The sequence below is a fragment of the Hyaena hyaena genome, unplaced genomic scaffold (genome assembly GCF_003009895.1).
Source record: "Hyaena hyaena isolate Hyena2069 unplaced genomic scaffold, ASM300989v1 scaffold_210, whole genome shotgun sequence".
NCBI lineage: Eukaryota > Metazoa > Chordata > Mammalia > Carnivora > Hyaenidae > Hyaena > Hyaena hyaena.
In genome coordinates this window covers 1,145,756-1,165,991 of record NW_024080841.1, presented here as the reverse complement: position 1 = coordinate 1,165,991, position 20,236 = coordinate 1,145,756, and the positions used below count along the sequence as shown (strand labels likewise).

At 40.3% G+C, this 20,236-nt stretch overlaps 2 protein-coding genes and 1 long non-coding RNA gene across 4 annotated transcripts in view; 1 reads left to right on the top strand and 2 right to left on the bottom strand.

Moving 5' to 3' along the window:
- Positions 1 to 568: 568 nt before the first annotated feature.
- Positions 569 to 19,300, bottom strand: LOC120238468. The gene is made up of 3 exons (XR_005530233.1): positions 19,226 to 19,300; positions 15,835 to 15,890; positions 569 to 588 (listed from the first exon to the last, which is right to left on the bottom strand). It is a non-coding gene; the product is annotated as an uncharacterized LOC120238468 (long non-coding RNA).
- The window catches only part of ATP2C1 (ATPase secretory pathway Ca2+ transporting 1), a 167,165-nt gene continuing 151,188 nt past the window's right edge, over positions 4,260 to 20,236 (top strand). Inside the window, exon 1 of one of the 2 annotated variants that reach the window (XM_039242188.1) lies at positions 4,260 to 4,543. In XM_039242188.1, coding sequence (XP_039098119.1) covers positions 4,436 to 4,543 — 108 coding nt within the window. In that variant the 5' untranslated portion in view covers positions 4,260 to 4,435. The remainder of the gene's footprint in view (positions 4,544 to 20,236) is intronic. The other variant, XM_039242187.1, reaches the window with a different exon arrangement.
- LOC120238465 (NADH dehydrogenase [ubiquinone] 1 alpha subcomplex subunit 1-like) lies at positions 6,965 to 7,259 on the bottom strand. The gene has a single exon (XM_039242196.1). The coding sequence runs from the start codon at positions 7,257 to 7,259 to the stop codon at positions 7,047 to 7,049; it is 213 nt and encodes a 70-aa protein (XP_039098127.1). The 3' UTR covers positions 6,965 to 7,046.

Below are 20,236 nucleotides of genomic sequence, written 5' to 3'. Positions count from 1 at the left end.
TCCTGATAGACACTCTCAGCGCTGATTGGAAGGAGAAACAGAAGCGGATTAGTGGGGTTTTAGTTTTTGTCCTGATGCAATTTGGATTGTCCACTCAAAGGCATCCTGGAGTTTTCATTTCTTGTTTCTCATCCTGGATTTAACACTTGCAATGTTAATGAATCCCATTCTCTTCTCTTTGTCTTTTCCCTTTAATAAATAGGTACTGGCACATACGGATGAAATACCTGCTATGTGCAGTGCGCAGTGCTAGATGGCCCGACGAACCCACATTTTCATCCCATCTTCGCCAACATTTGAAAAGGAGTGAACTGTAAAATAGCTCTTTCTTCATACCCTTGTCACTATTTTTTCTGGCTTTAGTTTTGCCTTTGTATGTTGCTCTTCAAGTGAAGAAATTGGGATTTCCATATTTTTAAGCTATTTGTGAAAAAAGCCGGTGATTCTCAGAAAGCAAAGAGAACACAAAAATACCCTTTTGATGAGGGAGCATAAGGCAAGCTGAGGGCCAAGCACAAGCTAGCACCACTCCCCTCCCCCACCAAGGGGTGGGATAAGTGTAATATTCCTCAGGCACTCCTGGCTGCCCTAGAACAAAGGAAAGAAAACAAATGGTTAACTGATAGAGGTCACAGTCCTGCAGGACAAGAGTCTCCCTCAACTTACAAATATCTTAGTAAATTACAAGAATAAGGAAATCTTATCAATAGCCTAATCTCCAGAAACTTATAGACTCAGTTTCCTGGAGCCCCTAATATCAATCATCCTCCCCTCCATAGTGATGTGGAGAACAAAGACAAAAAGGAAATGATGGATAAAATTAAATTTCCTTATAACCTGCAGTCAATTGGCAAATACTTGAGGCAAATACAGAGTCTAACATTTCTCCAGAAAACCTGTATCATCTTAATGTCAACACCTTACTAGAGGAAAAACAACCTTCGCTTGACAATAGCAAGGCCTCAGGTATTTTAGGAGTCCTCCTTAGCATATCAAAGTCCTTCTGGAAGGCCTTTTGCCTTTACTTCCCCCAACTCCATAGAATATAACAAGTCACTCTGCACAACCCTGGTGCATCTCTTTCAGCCCATAGGTCCTGCCTTTTTGCACCAAGGATGTCTCAAGAATTCTTTCTTGGTCATCAGCTCCAGACCCCCACCACTCCAAAGACTCATCGCTTTCACAGTGGGATTGTGGCCTGGCTCTAGTGCTTTGTGTTTGTTACTGTTCTTTTTTTAAATGTTTATTTATTTTTGAGAGAGACAGCATGAGCGAGGGAAGGGCCGAGAGAGGGAGACACAGAACCCGAAGCGGGCTCCTGGCTCTGAGCTGTCAGTCCAGACCCCGATGGTGGGCTCCAACCTATGAACTGTGAGATCATGACCTGAGCCAAAGTCGGATGCTCAACCGACTGAGCCGCCAGGCGCCCCTGTTGGTTATTGTGCTAGGACAAGGGGGTGGAGTGAGTTGTTCAAATAACAGCTTATCACTTCCACTCCTTATTGTGCTATTTTGCAGGGCGGTGGAATAAACCCCTTACCACTGGGCAGTGCCACGGGGCTGTTTGGGTCCTGGCAGGCATATACATAGCTACCCAATCTCTGGTCTATTGCGTTTACCAAGGCAACTGAGACACAGTGGCAATCAAACTATCACTCCTCCAGGCTGAGATGGCAGAGATGGCCATACTGTAAACACAACGGGACTGCGGCTCTTCCCCACCATATTTGTATTAAATATGGAGCAAAATTAACCATTGTAATCTATGTCAGACAGAAACTGAGATTACAGTAGTTTTCAAAGTTTGTGAAGCAGAAAATCTGAAGCTATAGTACAACCTCTTTTCAAGATCACCAGAATCATTTCAGAAAGTAACTTTTATGTGGTAAATAATGAGTATTAGCCTTATTTATGCAGAATCCAAGATAGGAAGTTGTATGATTTAGCACAAAGATGCGCCAGATCTCTAATCATCTTCGTCTGTAAATTCCTAACAGTCTACGTTTGTATTTCTCTTTAACAAGGCAACACCATGTTTTTCCTTTGTTAGATTCATCTGCAAGCAGGTTCTTGGGAATCCATTTTGGGATGTGGGCTAAGATGCTGTGCAGTGTACTGACTGGGAATGGAAACTCTGGGAATCCTGGTGTGTCAGCCTACCTGGTTGGAGTCCCTTCTTGCCTGATTTGTCACCGTGTGACCTTGGCGAGATGTTTACCCTCTCTGAGCCTCAGTTTCCCCAAAGGTGCTGTAGGGTTACATGAGATAATGCACGTCCAGAATTTAGCACAGTGTCTGGCTGAAAAGCCCAATGAATATTAGATACAATTTATTTTTTGTCATCAATTAAATGCCTTTCGGTTGTGTTTGTTTCACCGTTTTTTCTTTTTATGCTAAATCTAGCCAGGACAGTTTTTGCTCTGGGTTTTCTTTTCTCTCCCGAGACCTGGCCCTTCCCCATCCCTTTTCATTGCCCTCCTAAAACCAGGAGAAGGTGAGGATGAAACAACCATTCAAAATGAAGTCTGCTTTGTGTTCATCCGTTGGGAAACGGCTTTGATCACAGCCGTGCTGTGGGTGTTTGGCAGACTGCCAGCTTCTTTCCATGAGAAGAGGCATCTCTGAAGGTTTGGCTATTTTAAAAAAGGAAGGGAAGAGGGCAGCTTGTGGGTTCCTCAAGGGTGTGTATAAATGACACCTTTCCTCCTCCCAAAGCTACAAGGGGCCTCCCCTCGTTCCAGAGTCAGGGTGTCTAGGTTTCCACGCTTCTTGTTTTTCTGGGCTGTAAGCTGGCAGGGAATGCACAACACTGCCCTTAGCATTCTGGTGGTTCACAAGCACAGTGCTGGTCTCTGGCCCTCACTGGAGTCGGCTGGTTGTCTCTAGCATACAGAGGAGACTCAAGAGCCAGCCAGCATGCACCTAAAGAGGAGACAGGAGGGCAGGGCCTCCTCCTCCTCCTGGGAGCCAGCCCCAGGGAGCCAGCCCCAGCAGCATTATGTAAACGACTTCTCGACTTCTCGGAATTGCCAGCCTAGCCCTGGTGAGACTGGAAGATCACCCTGCAAGTGGGCCAGAGGCCAGCCTGACAGATGGCCGGGGCTGCTGCAGCACAACCCACATTAGGCCCCTCAAGTGTGTTCCCTGAAGGCAAGTGGCCCAGCCAGGATATCCAGGGGGACAGCTAGGGCAGCAACGTGGGTTCCCAGCTCTGCTAACCCTTCCTCCTCAACAGTGCTGTCTCTGAAGGCGAAGGGGCCAGCTTTCTCTCTTTCCGCTTGAAAGCACATCTCGGGGCCTCATGATTTTGGGTTGATATCTGGCCCAGACTCTACATGACAGCCCCTCACACAAGCGGCCAAATGTTTCCACCCAATGAACCAGGTACTACAGTGTTAACAAGGCTAATAAAAGAGGAAAGCCTACTTGGAAACTTTGTCCAGAAACCCTGTGGCTTCTATAGACTAATAAGAAAATGTTGAACTTTCAAATTTCATGATTTCATATCCTCTAAGACCACAGACCTCTTACCCTGTTCTCTTTTTAAAGCATGAATCCTTTTTTAAAATACTTAGAAAGTAAATGTGTAACATTTTTCTCCCTTACATTTGTAATAAAGCCTGGGGAAATTTAATGTTCCTGGATTCAGCCTGTGGGTTTGAGATAAGGATTCTAGGAGAGAAGCCTTTTAACTCAGAACAGAATCTGTTCGCAGCTATTGTTCAATTAACGTAAAGTATCTGGTTACTGGGTGTGTTGCATAATGCATGACAGGGAAAACCAAACCTTTTAAGTGCTGACACTGAACTCCTCTATAACAGTGAAAAGTGAAGTAAATTGTTAATTTTTTTAGAAGTCCCCTAAAACAAAGCTTCTCAAGACTGAATGATTCAACACTTTTCAGCTGAGAGGCAGCCAAGGGATGTCCCTGTGTGTGCTCGTGATGATAAAAAAAAAAATCTAGAAGGAAACAGAAAAAACCACATGTCATGTCCTCTTTAAGAGCCAGAAAAGCTGTCAGAAGAATTAAGATTAAGCCTCACGAGAGTCTGTGGGTGTGGAAAGTCACCAGCTAGCTAATATTAACATAGCCTGCAACAGAACGCTGTTTCTAGAAATAGGACAATCGCATCACTACCGCTAAGCAATTTGCATTCTGTGGACCAGCCCCTACATTCCTCCTGGCTCCTACTGCCCTTTGGGCATTGCATTTCTGGACGCTTTTCGATGGTCGGTACTCAGACTTGGCTGTCTGGTTTCGCCAGGAACCCTACCCAAAAGAGGAAGCAGCAAGGAGAAGAACATTTGTTTTGTTCGCAGGAAAGTGATTGAGCTACAAGCAAATCTTTAGGCATCTGAGGAATTGTGAAGCTTCTAGACTTCATATGGTTGTCGACAGGGTGGGGCAGACGAGAACCTTCTTACTTTCCTCACCATGGATAATCTGTTGCCTCAGTCTAGATTCTCTTATTTCAAAAAATATCCTCTCCATGCAATTAGGAAATATTTATCGATGCTGAGAAACCAAAAAACTGAAGAACAGGTATCATCTTGTTTATATTATCTTTAATGTTAACGGGTGTTTGTTTTCAGCTGTTGTTTTTACTATGTGCCTTAGTGATTTAGTTGCTGCTAGTTTACATGTTTATAGGCTCCTGCTTGCAGCTTTTCAGATTTAGCAATCTCAGAAGCAAGCAAGCTGGTGAAGATTTATTTGAATTTGGAACATTTGGATTCTGACATTAAGCTCAAGTTCTATAATAAAATCAGGAGCTTTTCCTTCTTCTGAATAGCTAAACTATCCTATGAGAGTTAAACTGTAGACTCCTTGATAATTTTCCAGGGCCTCAAATACAAAGTTTAAACTATTCATATCTTGACAAATAAAAGTATTAGGCCCTAGGAATATACTTGTCTTGTGTATGTATTTATGACTATGTTAATATCACCAGGATTTGCAAAACAAAAAACATTGTGTACACTGTAAATATAGTAGCCTCAAACAGATCACTAATGAGCTGTGACAATCATTCAGAAGTAACTAGACACTTTTTTTGTGGAGGGCAAGTTGTATGGCACTGCAGTTTTTAGTCTTTTTAGCCAATCAAAAATTAGGGTTTTTAGTAGTAGACTCTAGCATGTGGGAGTATATACATTAAAAAATTGGTTAAAATTCTGGATCACTTCTTGTTTAACAGCATGCATTCATTTTATTATGTTGAGATTTATTTCATTCTATCCCTTACAATCATCTACGAAAAGGCATTTCTAAAAACTTGTGTTTCTGAGTTGTACCAAAATGTAAGAAGAAATAGCTGTGTCTGATCTATTGAAATCTAGTGGCTCGTTTAGAAAAAAGTAGGACTATGGTAAAGGACAAACGTATAGCAACATGGAAGACCCACGAAGTCATAAACTGCTTGCACATCATGTTTATAATTCGAATTGCAAAACTATGTGGGAGATGTTCGTAGTGTTTTGTATTTGAATGAGGTGACCTACTTCATAAAATACTTCCAGGAAGTGGAAGCAAAGGTCAGCAGACAGAAAATCCTCTAATGATAGGTTTCCCAAAAAGTCCGTGCTTAATTTGGAAGATGAAAGTCATTACTACTCTTCCAGAGGAAACTGTGTTCGTGCTGTGCTTTAATGATTTTACAAGAGCTGGAACTTCAAATTGTGCCAACTCAGGGGGTTGGGGTGGTCCAGTTTATCTCTTACTTAGGCCAAGTGCCCTGATTACAATCTCTCTTTCCAGTCTCAGCACCTGCTTGCTTTCGAAGTGGGAAGCCAGAGACCCCGCGGCGGTGCTCTGAGATGTTGTCTGACACGCTCACTAAATCCACCTCCACAGGCCTCCTCAGGCTTCATTACTGTGGGGAGCGGGGAGTGGCAAAAAGGATAGGCCAGAACTGTGGAAGATGAATTCAGTGATTTTTCGCCCCCTTTTCTCAGTGCTACAAGTATTCAAAGATGTGTCTACAGTGACTGTGCAGTTTACTGTTTTGTTTGTCTCAAAAAGGATACAAAATGCATTCTGAAGAACATTAGAATGTAACATGAATTGTCAACTTGGACTGGTCCCCTCCCCAGTTGACAACCATTGGGGATGACCTGGGAATAAACGTGAACATTGTGCTGAGTTTTTAACTTTCTGTACAAATTGATGGAGAAAGAAAGACAAATAACACATTCAGTTCTTTTCTGAAACCAGTTAATAGCTTTGCAGACAGACAGTCTCATAGAATTAGAGAAATCAGGTCAGAGCCAATGGTGGCTAATCTTGGAAAGCTTGTTGGAAATTATAGCTATAAAGAAGGTTAACGACGTCTATAATTTTAGGACCTCATATTTGTTGTCTCTCTAATGCTTACAGTCCTGTAATACGGACTTTCATTATAAAGGTAAGGGAAGTAAGATAAAGACCTGAGTGCTTGCCCAAGGCCGTCTAGCCAGAAAGTATTGAAGGAAGATTGGAATTCCTGTCTGCCTTGCTTTAAACTTGACTCATTTTGGGGCGGCTGTCTTGCTCAGTTGGTAGAGTATGCAACTCTTAATCTTGGGGTCATGAGTTCCAGCCCCACATTGGTAGTAGAGTTTACTTAAAAAAGATAAAAAAATGACCAATATTACTTACCATGTTTAATCTCTGAATGATCTATACCAACACAGTGAAAGCAACATAGCAAACTGCTAACCTTCCTCCTAGAGTATATTTCTAACGCTTCAGATGTTCATGGCATAATTCTTACCATAAGTTTTGTGTGATTAACTTTTTAAAAAAATTTTTAATGTTTATTTATTTTTGAGAGAGAGAGAGACAGAGCACGAGCAGGAGAGGGGCAGAGAGAGATGGAGACACAGAATCAGAACGTGGTATGATTAACTTCTTAATATTTTTTCTAAATTTGCATTTAAATCACTTCCTTTTTTTTTAACTTTTTTTGTTGTTTTTATTATGCGCTATTTTAATATACTACATAACCTTCTAGAAGGGGTAGGTGAGTATAACCAAGTTATTTTTCATCACTCAGGAAAAGGCTTCCTTAGTCAATATTCTCCAAACACTCTGACACATAGTAACACATAACTCCAGAAATGCACCTATTTCCTTCCATCAAACTCCACTGATGAGAATAACAGGCAACCCTTTTCTCTTTGCCCTTGTTAGTGAACCTGTGGATGTGTGCAGCGGCTACGCTGGAGATGAGCAGGCACGTGGCTATGACGCCTACCCCAGGCAGAATCTTAAACCACATAGCGCCACGGTTGCAAATCACTTACTTTTTAACTTGTTTGTTTAGAAAGAAAGTTTTATATAACTACCAAAAGTGGAAAACCACTGCCATTTACTATAAACATAAGAGGAACATAAATATAATAAAAACAGAATAGTATTAAATTTTAGACAGATACTGTTACCTTTGAAACCTCTGAACCTGAAACTTACATTTAATGTAGTGTCTGCATGCTACCTACAATCTTCTCTCATGCCATCTAGCACCGTTGGGTTCCACCCACGTTGTGTTCACACACTTGGAGAATATTATCCCAGGCACACCATCTGCTTCACTTCTGTGCCTTCAGAAACACTCCTCCCTATAACCTAGACTTCTGTCCTTAATTTACGATTTGCCCATCTGGAGATCGCCTATACACCCTTTGGAGACTCAGATTAAGTGGGCTCCGTAAAAAAAACCTTTCTTGAACTCTGCTGGGAAGAGTAAAACACTTTTCCAAGATATTCTGTCTGTGCCCCTTACTATATTGTATGTAGTAAGCCATCACTTACATGTGTATATACGTGCACCCATACACACATGACACTGGGTGGTATCTCGTTCTTTGTTCTCTCAGACCCACCTTAGCCTGGCACAGGGTGGTGTAGGAGTGACTCATGACACAGGTAGCTGCCCGTGGAGCACACCTCCTTTCTTGCCTCCACCCGTGTCTTTTTTTTTTTTTCAGATATCGTCAGCCTCCACCCATGTCTTCACGGGGCCTGGAGGGTCCTCATACATCCTGGTCACTGTTATATTTGCCTTGTCCACAGATGCTTTTTTGTTTAAAGCTTCTCCTCAGGATTTTGCACTTGGTGTCATACAAACATGAGGGTTTGACCGAAGGGTTTGTTTGTTTGGTAGTTTTTGTTCTTATTCCTACTGTGTTAGGCCAATCAGTGGGTGGCCAGGTTATTTACCAAATTGTGAACAAATATCTCATACTTTGCGTTCCTGAATTCTATTAGAGCTGGCACTTCACAAAGCCACGTCCCTAAGTAGGAGATTAAGGTCATTAATTAGATGAAGGTGCAGAAGTTTGGGAAAATTACACAATGAAACATTTTTGAACAGTACTCTTCAAATGGTGGTGATGTGTGGCGGTGTGGTGGTTGGGGTGGGGGTGGGGGGTCTGGGACACGGTCTGAGCCTAAGTGTGTTCTCAGATGAGTTTGGGCAGGTGGACTGAGCACATTCATAAAGGTATTTGGTTTGATGGGAATGGCCAGGGTCTGGCTCAGATGTAGATGTCTGAATTTGTGGGAAATGAACAAGGCTTGCAGGCAATGCTGTCTTGAGTACTAGGGATGCAGCAGCCTAGTATGTGATTTAGGTGACCAAGTGGGAGACTGAATGTGAAAAGGAGACTGTTTCACTTCTGGGCAGACTGTAGACAGTGGCTTTAGCCCTGTGAATCCTACAGAGGATTGAGTGCCTCAGGGAATGCTGCCTTTAAGGAATGCTGCGCAGAGGTTAGCACTAGTGATAGAGATATTATTCATGAATGCCAGCACCAAGTGATAAGAAAACACAGTTGTGAGCTTAAATGGGACAGTCTACTCTCTCTCCATTGGTGAGCTCCTCCATTCCCATGGCTTCAAACACCCCGTTTGCTGACATCTCCCACATATTTATCCCCAGTGCACTTCAGCCTATTTGACATCCCATCTGAATGTGGATGTTGCAGATTGAATGAGAGAACTCAGAAGCTCTGTCCTCAAACCTGTTACTCCCAAGGTCCATCAATCAGCACAAAAGCTCAAACCAGAAACATGGGAGTCACCTTGGTACCTCCCTTTCTCTCCCTCACCTCCCCTTTGCAATCTTGTTAACAAGTCTAGTCAATTCTACTTCTAAGATAGTTACCGAAACCTACATCTTCACCTACCAACTCTGCTTCATCATCTTCTTTTGCTTGGACCATTACAATAGCACTTGAATTTGTGTCCCCACATTCACTCTTGTTACCCTACCTTACAAGTTCCTCATAGCCATCAGAATTTGTTAGGTAAAAATCTTTTTTAGCCCAGTGCAGGGAACATGACTGTTTTCACTGGCTATCTTAGCCCTAGTGCCAAACATAAATAAGACACATAGTAGGTGATAAATTCATATAACTGAATGAGTAAATGTGGAGGTTGGAGAATACAGAGGCTGAGGATGTTACTATGCAGGTGAGGGCAAGAGATGGTGAAAATTGGATTATTTTTAGTAAACAATGGCTGGTGAGATCTAGGGAAAACTATGCAATTTATTTTATGGATGTGGAACGAGAGCTTAAGAAGTTTGCCCAAGGTCACACAGCTTATTTGAATCAGTGCTGGGATTAGAATTTGGCCTGCTGTCTCCCAGTTCAGTGTTGTTTCCAGCATGTGTTGTGAGTCTTAGCAGAGATATAGAAAGGGGCAATATGACTACCACGCAAAGAGAAAAGGATTCTATAGGCTGAGTCCAGAGGGCAGGTAATGCCTGAAGGTCAACTTGTCAATAATAAATAAACCCCCCTGATGAAAGACTAAGACAGAGAAGGGTCAACTAGTTTGAGCTTTTGTCCATCAATTTATACTGCCCTGCAGTAATCTTACCAACTTGAATTTCTTCTTCTACGTGTTCCACAGATGAGGGGTCAGAAAATGCAGGATGGATAATTAATAGACAAGGTTCTGTGATGATCTGTGCTGATGGTGCTTTGCTCTCTTGAATAGAGAGACTTCATTCTGAACAAGACATATCATCTATGAGCTGACCTGACCTTCTTATTTAACAGTGTATCTGCTTAAAATAAGATCAGTCTTTGGGGCCAGGGGCATGTATAAAAACCATATCTATCTATATATATAGATATAGATATAATATGTGCATATATATATATATGGTATTATATTGATATTATATATGTATGTATTGGAATTAGACCCTTGAGGGGCGCCTGGGTGGCTCAGTTGGTTAAGTGTCCGACTTTGGCTCAGGTCATGATCTCGCAGTTTGTGGGTTCGAGACTTGCATTGGGTTCTGTGCTGGCAGCTCAGAGGCTGGAGCCTGCTTCAGATTCTGTGTCTCCCTCTCTCTCTGCCCCTCCCCTGCTCATGCTCTGTCTCTCTGTCTCAAAAACAAATAAACTATAAAAAAATTTTAAAAAATGGAATTAGACCCTTGAAATGGCATATCATCTTCCCACAAAATTAATCTACCTAATTTTTTTTTATCATCCTTCTATATTCTTGCTGAAAATATAATCACAGTATTATTGATATCCTTGTATAAATACAGACATCAAGACTGGACAAGACTGAATGCAGAGCTGACAGAGCTCTGCTTGGTCATCTTGTTTTATAGGATTCCTTAATTCCTTCAATTATTTAGCAACCTTTCTCATATATAGTATGTGGAACATATTTATAAGTGGTCAAAATGTAAAAATGACCTACATGGCCCCTCTATGATGCTTATAGTCTCAACGAGTAGAAAGAGTTGTATTCAAATGTTTATAATATGTGGCAAAAACCGCACACTGCAGTCACGGTGGGTATATATGGCTCAAGACCTGCTCTGATTAATCTGCTTAAAATGAGGAGAGTGGTCTTTGAGGACCAGTGGGCATGTACAGTAGCCATATTTTAATTAAGGATTAGAACCAAAAAAGTTTTTGGAGGTCGTTCTAAAGTTTCTCTTCAATGGCTTAAGAAAGGTTTCGAGTTCAAACAGGGTCATTGGATTTTTATTTCTTGCTGGGTTCCTTAATGAATGTTAACCTCAAAGTTGGGTTGTTAAACAAATATTTGGATTTAATTTGAACATTAAAAACTTTGTTCTTCAGTTTGGCTCTTATACCTGCTCTGAATAACAATATAATATTTAAGGACTCCTCTCATACTCCCCAAAAAGTCTATGTTAAGATTTAAGAAGTTACATTGAGAGTTTTGAGTGGCTATAGGTGAAATGATACACGTTTCCTTACAGCTTGGTTTAAGAATGTTAAGAGGTTTTATCTCCTTAAAGTGAGTTGGTTATATTTTGAGAGTATAACAAAGTCATCCATTTTTTAAAGCCTCTTTAAAAAAGTCATGAAATACTATTGATAGTTCAAATGACACCTCAGGGGGGAAATTAAAGACATTTGCCCTTTGTCCTTGGGCTTGAGTAGGAAAAAAGTTTTAATCCTCCAGAACCAAGGGGAAAAGATTATCCGGGTAAAATGTAAGATAAAGGGCAGAGATTACACTCTACTCCTCTGGAGGAATTTGTGTGATTATATATAGGGAACCTTGGCAGTTAAATGGCTGTAATAATATGAAGCTGAACCGTAATATTTCTGACTATTAAATACGGTATTAAAAGTTGATCTGTTTTGGGGCACCAAGACGGCTCAGTTGGTTAAGCATCTGACTCCTGATTTTGGCTCAGGTCATGATCTCACGGTTTGTAGGCTCGAACCCACAGATCAGGCTCTGTGCTGGCAGTATGGAGCCTGCTTGGGATTCTCTCTCTCCGTCTGTCTCTGTTCCCATTTGCTCGCTCTCTCTCTCAAAATAAATAATAAACATTTAAAAAAGTTGAATTGTTTTGTCATGGTAACTATAACAGTGTCCTCTATCTGAAAGGAGAAATTACAAAGAAAAAAAAGAGCTAGTTATTTATCCCCAAAAGCCTCCAGTGGTTTTCTCCATGTCTTTGTCCATTCAGGCTGCTGTAACAAAATATCATAGACTGGGTGGTTTACGAATTACAGACATTTTTTTCCTCACAGTTCTGGAGGCTGAAAGTCCAAGATACAGGGGCTGGTAGATTTGATGTGTGAAGAGAGCCTGCTTCCCGGTTGCCGACCGCTAACTTCTCAGATGTATCCCCACATGGCAGAAAGAGAACTAACTCAGCAGGGTCTCTCTTTTTTTTTTTTTTAATTTTTTTTTTAATGTTTTATTTATTTCTAGGAGAGAGAGAGAGAGACAGCGTGAGCAGGGGAGGGTCAGAGAGAGAGGGAGTCACAGACTGAAACAGGCTCCAGGCTCTGAGCTGGCAGTCAGCACAGAGCCTGACGCCGGGCTTTAACCCACTAACCGCGAGATCATGACCCAAGCGAAAGTCTGACGCTTAACCGACTAAGCCACCCAGGCGCCCCAGCAGGGTCTCATTTTTAAGGGCACAAATCGCATTCATGAAGGCTCCATCCTCATGACCTAATCACCTCCCAAAGGCCCCTTCCTAATACCATCATCACATTGGAGGGTAGGAATTCAACATATGAATTTGGGGTGAGGGGGCACAAACATTCGGTCTGGGGCACCCCTTAACCTTGAAGACACCGGAAATTAGAACTGAGAGCTCGCAGGAAGATGAACGACTTTCTAGCCATTAGCACTCACTCCCCTGTTCTTCCCCTCTCCCAAACTGGTCTTTTCTACCTGAGAGAATGGTGCCATCACCATCCATTCAGGCAGAGACCTAAGAGTCATCTTTGGCATTTTCTGCTCCCTCAGGTAAGGTCGAATTTATTGCCAAATCCTTTCCATTCTATCCCTAAACATTCCTCCAATCGACCTGTCGTCTTCTGTCTCTCTCACCACGTTAGCCCAGAGGCCATCATCACCTCTTGTCTGAAGCATTGTAGTAGCCTTCTCATTTGTCTTCTCTATCCACTGCTGTCCTGTCTGATCAGTTCTTCACACTACAGGAGACACAAACCTGACAGGAGACAGGAGACTCCCCAGACCCATGCTTATGTTCTTGCATTGGCTCCTACTCATTTGTATGATAAAGACAAACTTACTGCACATGGAAGGCCTTGTGTGGTGTGGCCTTGACCCTCTCTCCTGCTGCACACGTGCCTTGCCTCCTTTTGCTCTCTGAACCCTGGCTACAGTGCCCTTCTTCTACTTCTCCCTGTCACCCTGCCACTTCCCAGCCAGGGCCTTTGTTCTAATTGTCCCACTAGCCTCCCTCAGTTAATATCCACTCTTCCTTCAGATCTTAATTCAATCTTAAGGCCCTTAGGGCAGGCTTTCTGACTTTCCTATCTTGGAGGCATTGTGTAATTCTCCTTTGATGTACTTATCCCAGTAGTAATTTTGCATATATTTTTAAAAACGTATTTATTATTTGAGAGAGAGAGAGTGAGAGTGAGCTAGCATGGCGGGCGGGGGCGGCGGGGGGGAGAGAGAGGCAGAGAGAGAATCCCAAGCAGGCTCCACATTGTCTGCACAGAGACTGATGTGGGGCTCGATTCCATGAACATGAGATCATGACCTGAGCCAAAGTGTCAGTTGGTTGTTCAACCAACTTAGCCACCCAGGAGGCCCAGTTTTGCATGTATTTGCATGTATTAGCATGTTTGATTCCCAGTATTTCCTGGATGACTAGCAAAGTGCCTGTAGGATGGGAGGCACTGAATATAAGTTTGCGGAATTGGTTCATAGGATGGGGTTCCTGAACAGCGGTGGGGAAGGGATTAGGAGGATAATAAATGCTATCCTGAGACAGAAATGCTTGAAAGAATCCTCAATGTTAGCTTTCGAGAGGAAGAAATTTAAGACATTATTTTTTATATGTATTTGTTTGTTTCTCGTGTGTCTCACAAGGCCTATACAGCTAATTTGCAGAGAAAAATGGAGGTGCACTTGAGACATTCCAGAGGAAATAACCATTGCTAATGGGAAAAATTTCAAGGAAAGGTTGTGATACAACCATGATGAGTTTTCTAAAAATGAGAGGGAGAGGAATGGGCCACCTTTTGCAGAGGCAGGATATCTCCTTGGGAGATGCTGTAGTGCTGGTTTCTCCATCATGAAAGAGAAAATTAAATGACTTATTAAACTCCTTCCAGTCAAGGACTCTAGTGCAGCGAGCAATAGAAAGGTGGACAATTCAGATACCTAAGGAACAAAGACTGGGTACTGGTGCATAGTTAGAATTTGTTTGTTTTATTTGGTTAGTGGTAAATACTCCTCAATCTGAGCATGTTTCTCCAGAATCTAAGGCCAAAGAAGAGAGAATCAAATGTCTCTGTAGATTCAGGTAGCATATACCCCTCTATCAAGGAAAGGAAGTGTAGCTATATCCAGAAAACACCTCTGGTGAAAAGCTTATGCACCAGTGACTAGCTTTTCTGAACCTGACTGACCACTGAACTACTTGTACCCATAGTTTTATGGGTTTTAAAACCCCCTCCATGTAAGGATAGATAACTGTGTATACTTACGCAGTCATTGATGAACAGGGACATTGAGAAATTTCAGGTATTTTGTAGTATTTTAATCACTTTTTTCTCTTAATATCAAGTCTCTTTAACCTTCCACTCCATTTTCCTGAATTTAATGCTGACAAGTTCATGTTTAATTTGGTCCTTTCTGAAGGGGTTTCATCTTTCTTGTCCATATCATCATAGGTCATCTATAACTTTTATGAAATGTTAGACATGGCTGGGAGATAAATGGATGCTATGTTGACTTTTGAGCTATTTCTAATCCTGTTATCTGCTCTTAAACTTTCCTAATCTACTGTGCAAATGTTTTGAAACACAGGAGTCAGTAAACAGAGGAACACCAAAAGCTTTTTCTTTGAAATAAGCACATTAACTCAAATGTAGAACCCATTTCTGTGAACTACACTGTAGCTTCTTATGCACATTACTAAATTTGCTACCCTATTCCACTCCTTAGTTTGCCTGCAACATTTTATTTGCTAACTTTTGTTCAGAATGGAAGATGACGTATTTTCTCACTTCGTTCGACAGTTCCATGCTTTAACAGAAAAAGAAATGAACTTCCCACGTATGTTGTACTGCTCATAATTTGCTATGAAGAGAGCAGGGGAAAAAAATGCGCTGGCATTATTTCTTCCCTGCTCATCCTAAAGGCAGCATATAAGAAAGGCTATTTCAAGACATACAACTTGGGATGCCTGGGTGTCCAACTTTGGCTCAGGTCATGATCTCACAGTTCATGGGTCAAGCCCCACGTTGGGCTCTCTGCTGTCAGCACGGAGGCCACTTCAGATCCTCTGAAACTGTCTCTCTCAAAAATAAATAAATAAACATTAAAAAAAAAAGGCCTACAATTTGGATTATGCCTTCAAGAAAAAGGAATTTTACATTTTTATTAAATGCCTTCTATGTGCGAGGAACTTGACAAGTTTCTTTACAGATATTGCCATTTAATCTTCATAGTAACTTTACAAAATTGGTGATATTAGTCCCAATTTATGGATGAGACAGCTGAGGTTTAAAGTGGGATTGCTGGAACATACTTAAAAGCGATGGAGTAAGATTTTAGCTCTAGGTTGGCTGGTCTGTCTGACTCCAAATCCTGATTCACTACCTCATAATGAGCTACTTTCCACAGATAGTGTCTCCTTCTCCCCTACTTCCCCTCACTCTTTCCTCTCTTCCTTCTTTCCATCATATTAGATTTCCTGTCATTTCTTAAGATATAGGGGTTAAAAATAAAACTATTGTAACTACTCTCCAGGTAAAACACCTTAAATCTTTTTAGAGAGAGATCCACATTTTTGAGAGGTATTAACAAACAAAATTCAGCTGAGTCAATTTTAACTACCTTACCAGCTTTATTCAATGATTCATGAATTGGGCAGCATCCCTTCCAGCAGGTAAAAGCTCTGTGGAGTTGTACAAAATGAAAGACTGTTACAGGCAGAAGGGAGAGGGACAGGAACCTATGCTAGTCGAAAGTGGATTACGGGGCGTCTGGGTGTTTCAGCTGGTTAAGTGTCCAACTTTGGCTCAGGTCATGCTCTCACAGTTCATGGGTTTGAGCTCCACATAAGGTTCTGTGCTGACAGCTTGGAGCCTGGAGCCTGCTTTGAATTCTGTGTCTCCCCCTCTGTTTTTGCCCCTTCCTCTGCTTATACTCTGCCTCTCTCTCTCTCTCTCTCTGTCTCTCTCAAAAATAACTAAACATTTTTTTAAAGAACTGGATTGATTGTGGCAAGGTCATATTCCTTCAGGGGACGGCAGGGGTCTGCCCATCAGGCAGATTACCTCACTAGTGCTGACCAGGTGATTCCAGGTTGACTGATTTATGATTCCTTTCCTGGGAGATGCTGAAACTGTAAGTTGGGTATCAAGTCTCAGTCTGCTGATATGGGCTTAGCATAAGTGACTCTATTGGGGGCCTATTGTCTCTTTCTTGACAATTCCCCCCTTTTGATAAAGTTTTCAGCCTGAGAGAAGTGATTCAAATTTAAAGCATTGGTACTGCTCCTAGCTACTGTTCTGAAGTTCTCACAATTTTTGATCTTCTTTGTGGTATTTACACATTGTGGCATCTTTCTGCTGGACCTTTGTGGTAGTCACAGGTCATGACTTCAGGTTCACATTTTCTAAGTTGGTAATTCTCTTTGCTCCTTTCCTGATGTTCAAGTCTTAGGGAGATCATTTGCTTGTTGGCTAGTGGCTGGGAACAGGCATTTAAAGCTTTTGAGAGAATATAGCACATCAGCAAGGCTACTATGATTATTATAAGAAGGATAATTCCCAATGTCTGGAATGCACTTTGGAGCTGTGGTCCCCGAAGACTCAAACCAATCAAAATCACTTAAGTTAAAGAAAGATCCCATTGAAGGAGTCACTTTCTTTCTCTTTTTTTCTTTTAGCTTTTTTTTTTTAATGTTTATTTATGTTTGAGAGAGAGAGAGAAAGAGAGAGAGAGAGAGACAGAGCATGAGTGGAGGAGATGCAGAGAGAGGGAGACCTAGAATCTGAAGCAGGCCCCAGGCTCCAGGCTCCATGCTGTCAGCACAGAGTCGGACACAGGACTCATGGCTCGAACTCACAGATAGAGGGATCATGACCTGAGCTGAGGTTGAAGGATTAACCAACTGAGCCACTCAGGTGCCCAGAGGGAGTCACTTTTTTAAGCTAAGTGGCTTATTCAGTGATCTTATGTAGCTGTTTCACCTTCCCCAGAAGTGTTAATCTGAGTGCAGCACGTGGTGTTTGCTGCAGACACCTCCTTGCTCAGATGAAAGATAATCAAAGGCTATTCTATTATCAAGAACATCGTTGGTCAGAGAGTCTAAGGATTTTTGTTGGACAGCTATTAATTCAGCAACAGATTCTATAATATCTCCAAGAGTTAAGGAGAGGTTCCTAATCAGATTTTACTATCGATATCTATAGTTTGGGTGAATTTCTCTCTTCTGAAGGTCTCCCAAATATCCTGAGGTTCCTGGGCCTGCCAGGAAGTGACTTTCCCTACTCATCTAGTAAAGCTACTGGGAACCCTGTAAGCAAGGTACCAGACCAGGTCAATATTTCAGAGGGGCTTTATTGGCTCCATAAAGTCAACCTTAGGTCTTTAAAGCTATCTGGTCATATCCGAGTCTATGCATGTCTCTCTCAAATATGACACTCCAGTCAAAGCCTGGGCAATATAACCCGTGCTCCAAATGGTGCCTTGTTACAAGGAGAACAGATTCTTACTGAACTTATGCAAATAACTAACTGTATTGCCGTGAAAAGAATACTCAAGAGTTTCTGAATTCTGGAGGGATTGGGTAGGGAGGAAAAGTAAATGTTTTATCTTTGTTTACGAAGTTATGCTTTACCAAATTGCTCTAAGTCATAGTTCACTTAGGAGAAAAGGTTTCTTTAAATCTGGGGTGAGAGGACATTAAGGAACAAGCATTGTTATTGAGAAAAAATCATAAAAAATTACGTTCTTTCAGTCCTGTGTAGTCAATAGTTCTGCTTGAATCCAATTTTTCCATTAATTCTTCAAATTCTTACCCAGTTACTCTTATATCTTAAAGTCATTAGACACCTGTAACTGTCAAAGTCTTTTCTATGAATTTCCTTGAAGATAGAGCACTTTTGCAAACACTTCAGAGTAAACAATAACAGTAAATGCTGAAAGACTTTAAAATGGTCATGGTTGAAGACCTAGTGACAGCTCATTTTAATGCAATTGGTAAAGAAACTTGGTTATTTCTGTGACATAAACCATTTTAAAATATGAACTAGATTTATGACTAATAACATTATATCAGCACATATCAGATTTCTAGGAATATCATATAATTTCCAGAACACTTAAATTAATAACATACATTCATAAAAATATAGCTAAGAAGATTTAGCATCACCTCTTATTTGATAATGTTTCCCATGTAATTTAACAAATCAAATAAACCTAACTAGTTTAACTTCTCTATTGTTACAGAGATAGAGAAAAAAATCATTTACAAATTTCCAGGGACCCTTTAGAAAATTCCAAAGTTACTTCCAGCTCAAATAAACTTCATTTAGAATTTGATTTTGGGGAATTCTGTCAAAAATATTAACATATTTAAAAACACTTGGTCAAGTAGGATCATAGGCCGCTGTGAAACATATTTAATTACCCATTTCATCATATTGCTAATTAAAGATTTTTTGCAGGTAAATACAGCAAGTTAAATTGTAAACAAAACAAAACTTTAGTTCTTTTAATAGATAAGACTTGTCTTTCTTAAGTAATCAAAGACCTGAGGAAGACAACAAGAAATACAGGAAACTATTTTGATAAAACACAAAATCTTTGTTTTCAAGGCAGGTTACTTAAAAAGTAAAGAAAAACTTTTCAACAATCTCTTATTATCAAGAACAGACCAATGGACTAGGAAAACTTTATCCTTTTAGCAGAGGAAAGAAAATTAAATTTTAGTTTTAGTTAAGCATATGTACATTATTGATATCAAAGCTTATTTTAAGAAAAACGTTTAAGTCCATTCAATTTTAGCCAACTGACTACACAAGATAAAACTCTCTCTCCTTTCCTCTCTTTTCCACTCTGAAACAGCCAGGACAAATTCACTTATTTATTTTTTCCCTAAGAAAAACACATCTCTATACCTCATAATTTCTCTTAGCCAAAATAAACATCCTACTTTTCTTCACAATTATTTCCCTTATTACTTCTAGTAGCTTCAATTACATATATTAGCATTTTTACCTGTTAAGTTTTGAATTTCTAGTGAAAATAAAGAAGTAAACAATTATGAACAGTCTGTCACACCAGCATTCTTTGGTAAATTCACGAGCACATTTCATAATGTCTAGAAATATACACTTCCTCATAGTAAATTTTCCAGTGTGTCACAAGATATGTCTACTTAAAAACCCAAATATCTTTAGTTCCTTTGTAATAAGAAGCCAGAAGTAGGTAAACTGTGTTTAGTAATTAATATTTCACTATTTTATCATATTTGAAAATGGTCTAGATAGTCAATGAATTTAACCTAACTCATCATTTAACTTAGCTTAGCAAAACTTTTATACTTTCAAGTCACCAAAATGGTTTGGAAACTGTTTTCTAGACAAACATACCTTAAAATAGAATTTTTGCTGAACATTTCACCTAAAAACTCTTATCCCATTTACATCTATTCAATTCAGTTGTTCTTAGCAATTATATCTAAACTACTTAAGGAAACTTCATGAGACATTAGACAAAATAAGCCATCATCTCAAGCTTTTTTTCTTTTTTTTTGCTGACAAATTTTGTAAGAGATAACATGAACTTATTTGACATTTAATAAACCCAGGTAGAATAAAAGTACCATATTTAAGGCTAATGACTCTAAAGACATGCCTGTTTCAATTAAACTAACAAATTTAAACTAGTTTTTATTACTAAGGATTAATCCTTGATCTACAAACTTGAAAAACATTTAGGTTAAGTTGCTTAAATTTCTGAGAATTTTAGGGATACTTAATTCATGTAAGTGCTTAATGTTCTTTCAGCCAATTAAATAGAGTTGTTTTACAAATTAATTTTGGCAATATCACCCAGATGTAGGAAAATATACACATCTACAACACAATTTATATATAGACACACATAAACATACAGATAGAGACAGAGAACTTATGGCTTTGGTAACAAATAATACAGAACTTATCAGTTATTTAAAAAAAAATATTTTATTTTTAAAGTAAGCTCTACACCCAACTTGTGGCTTGA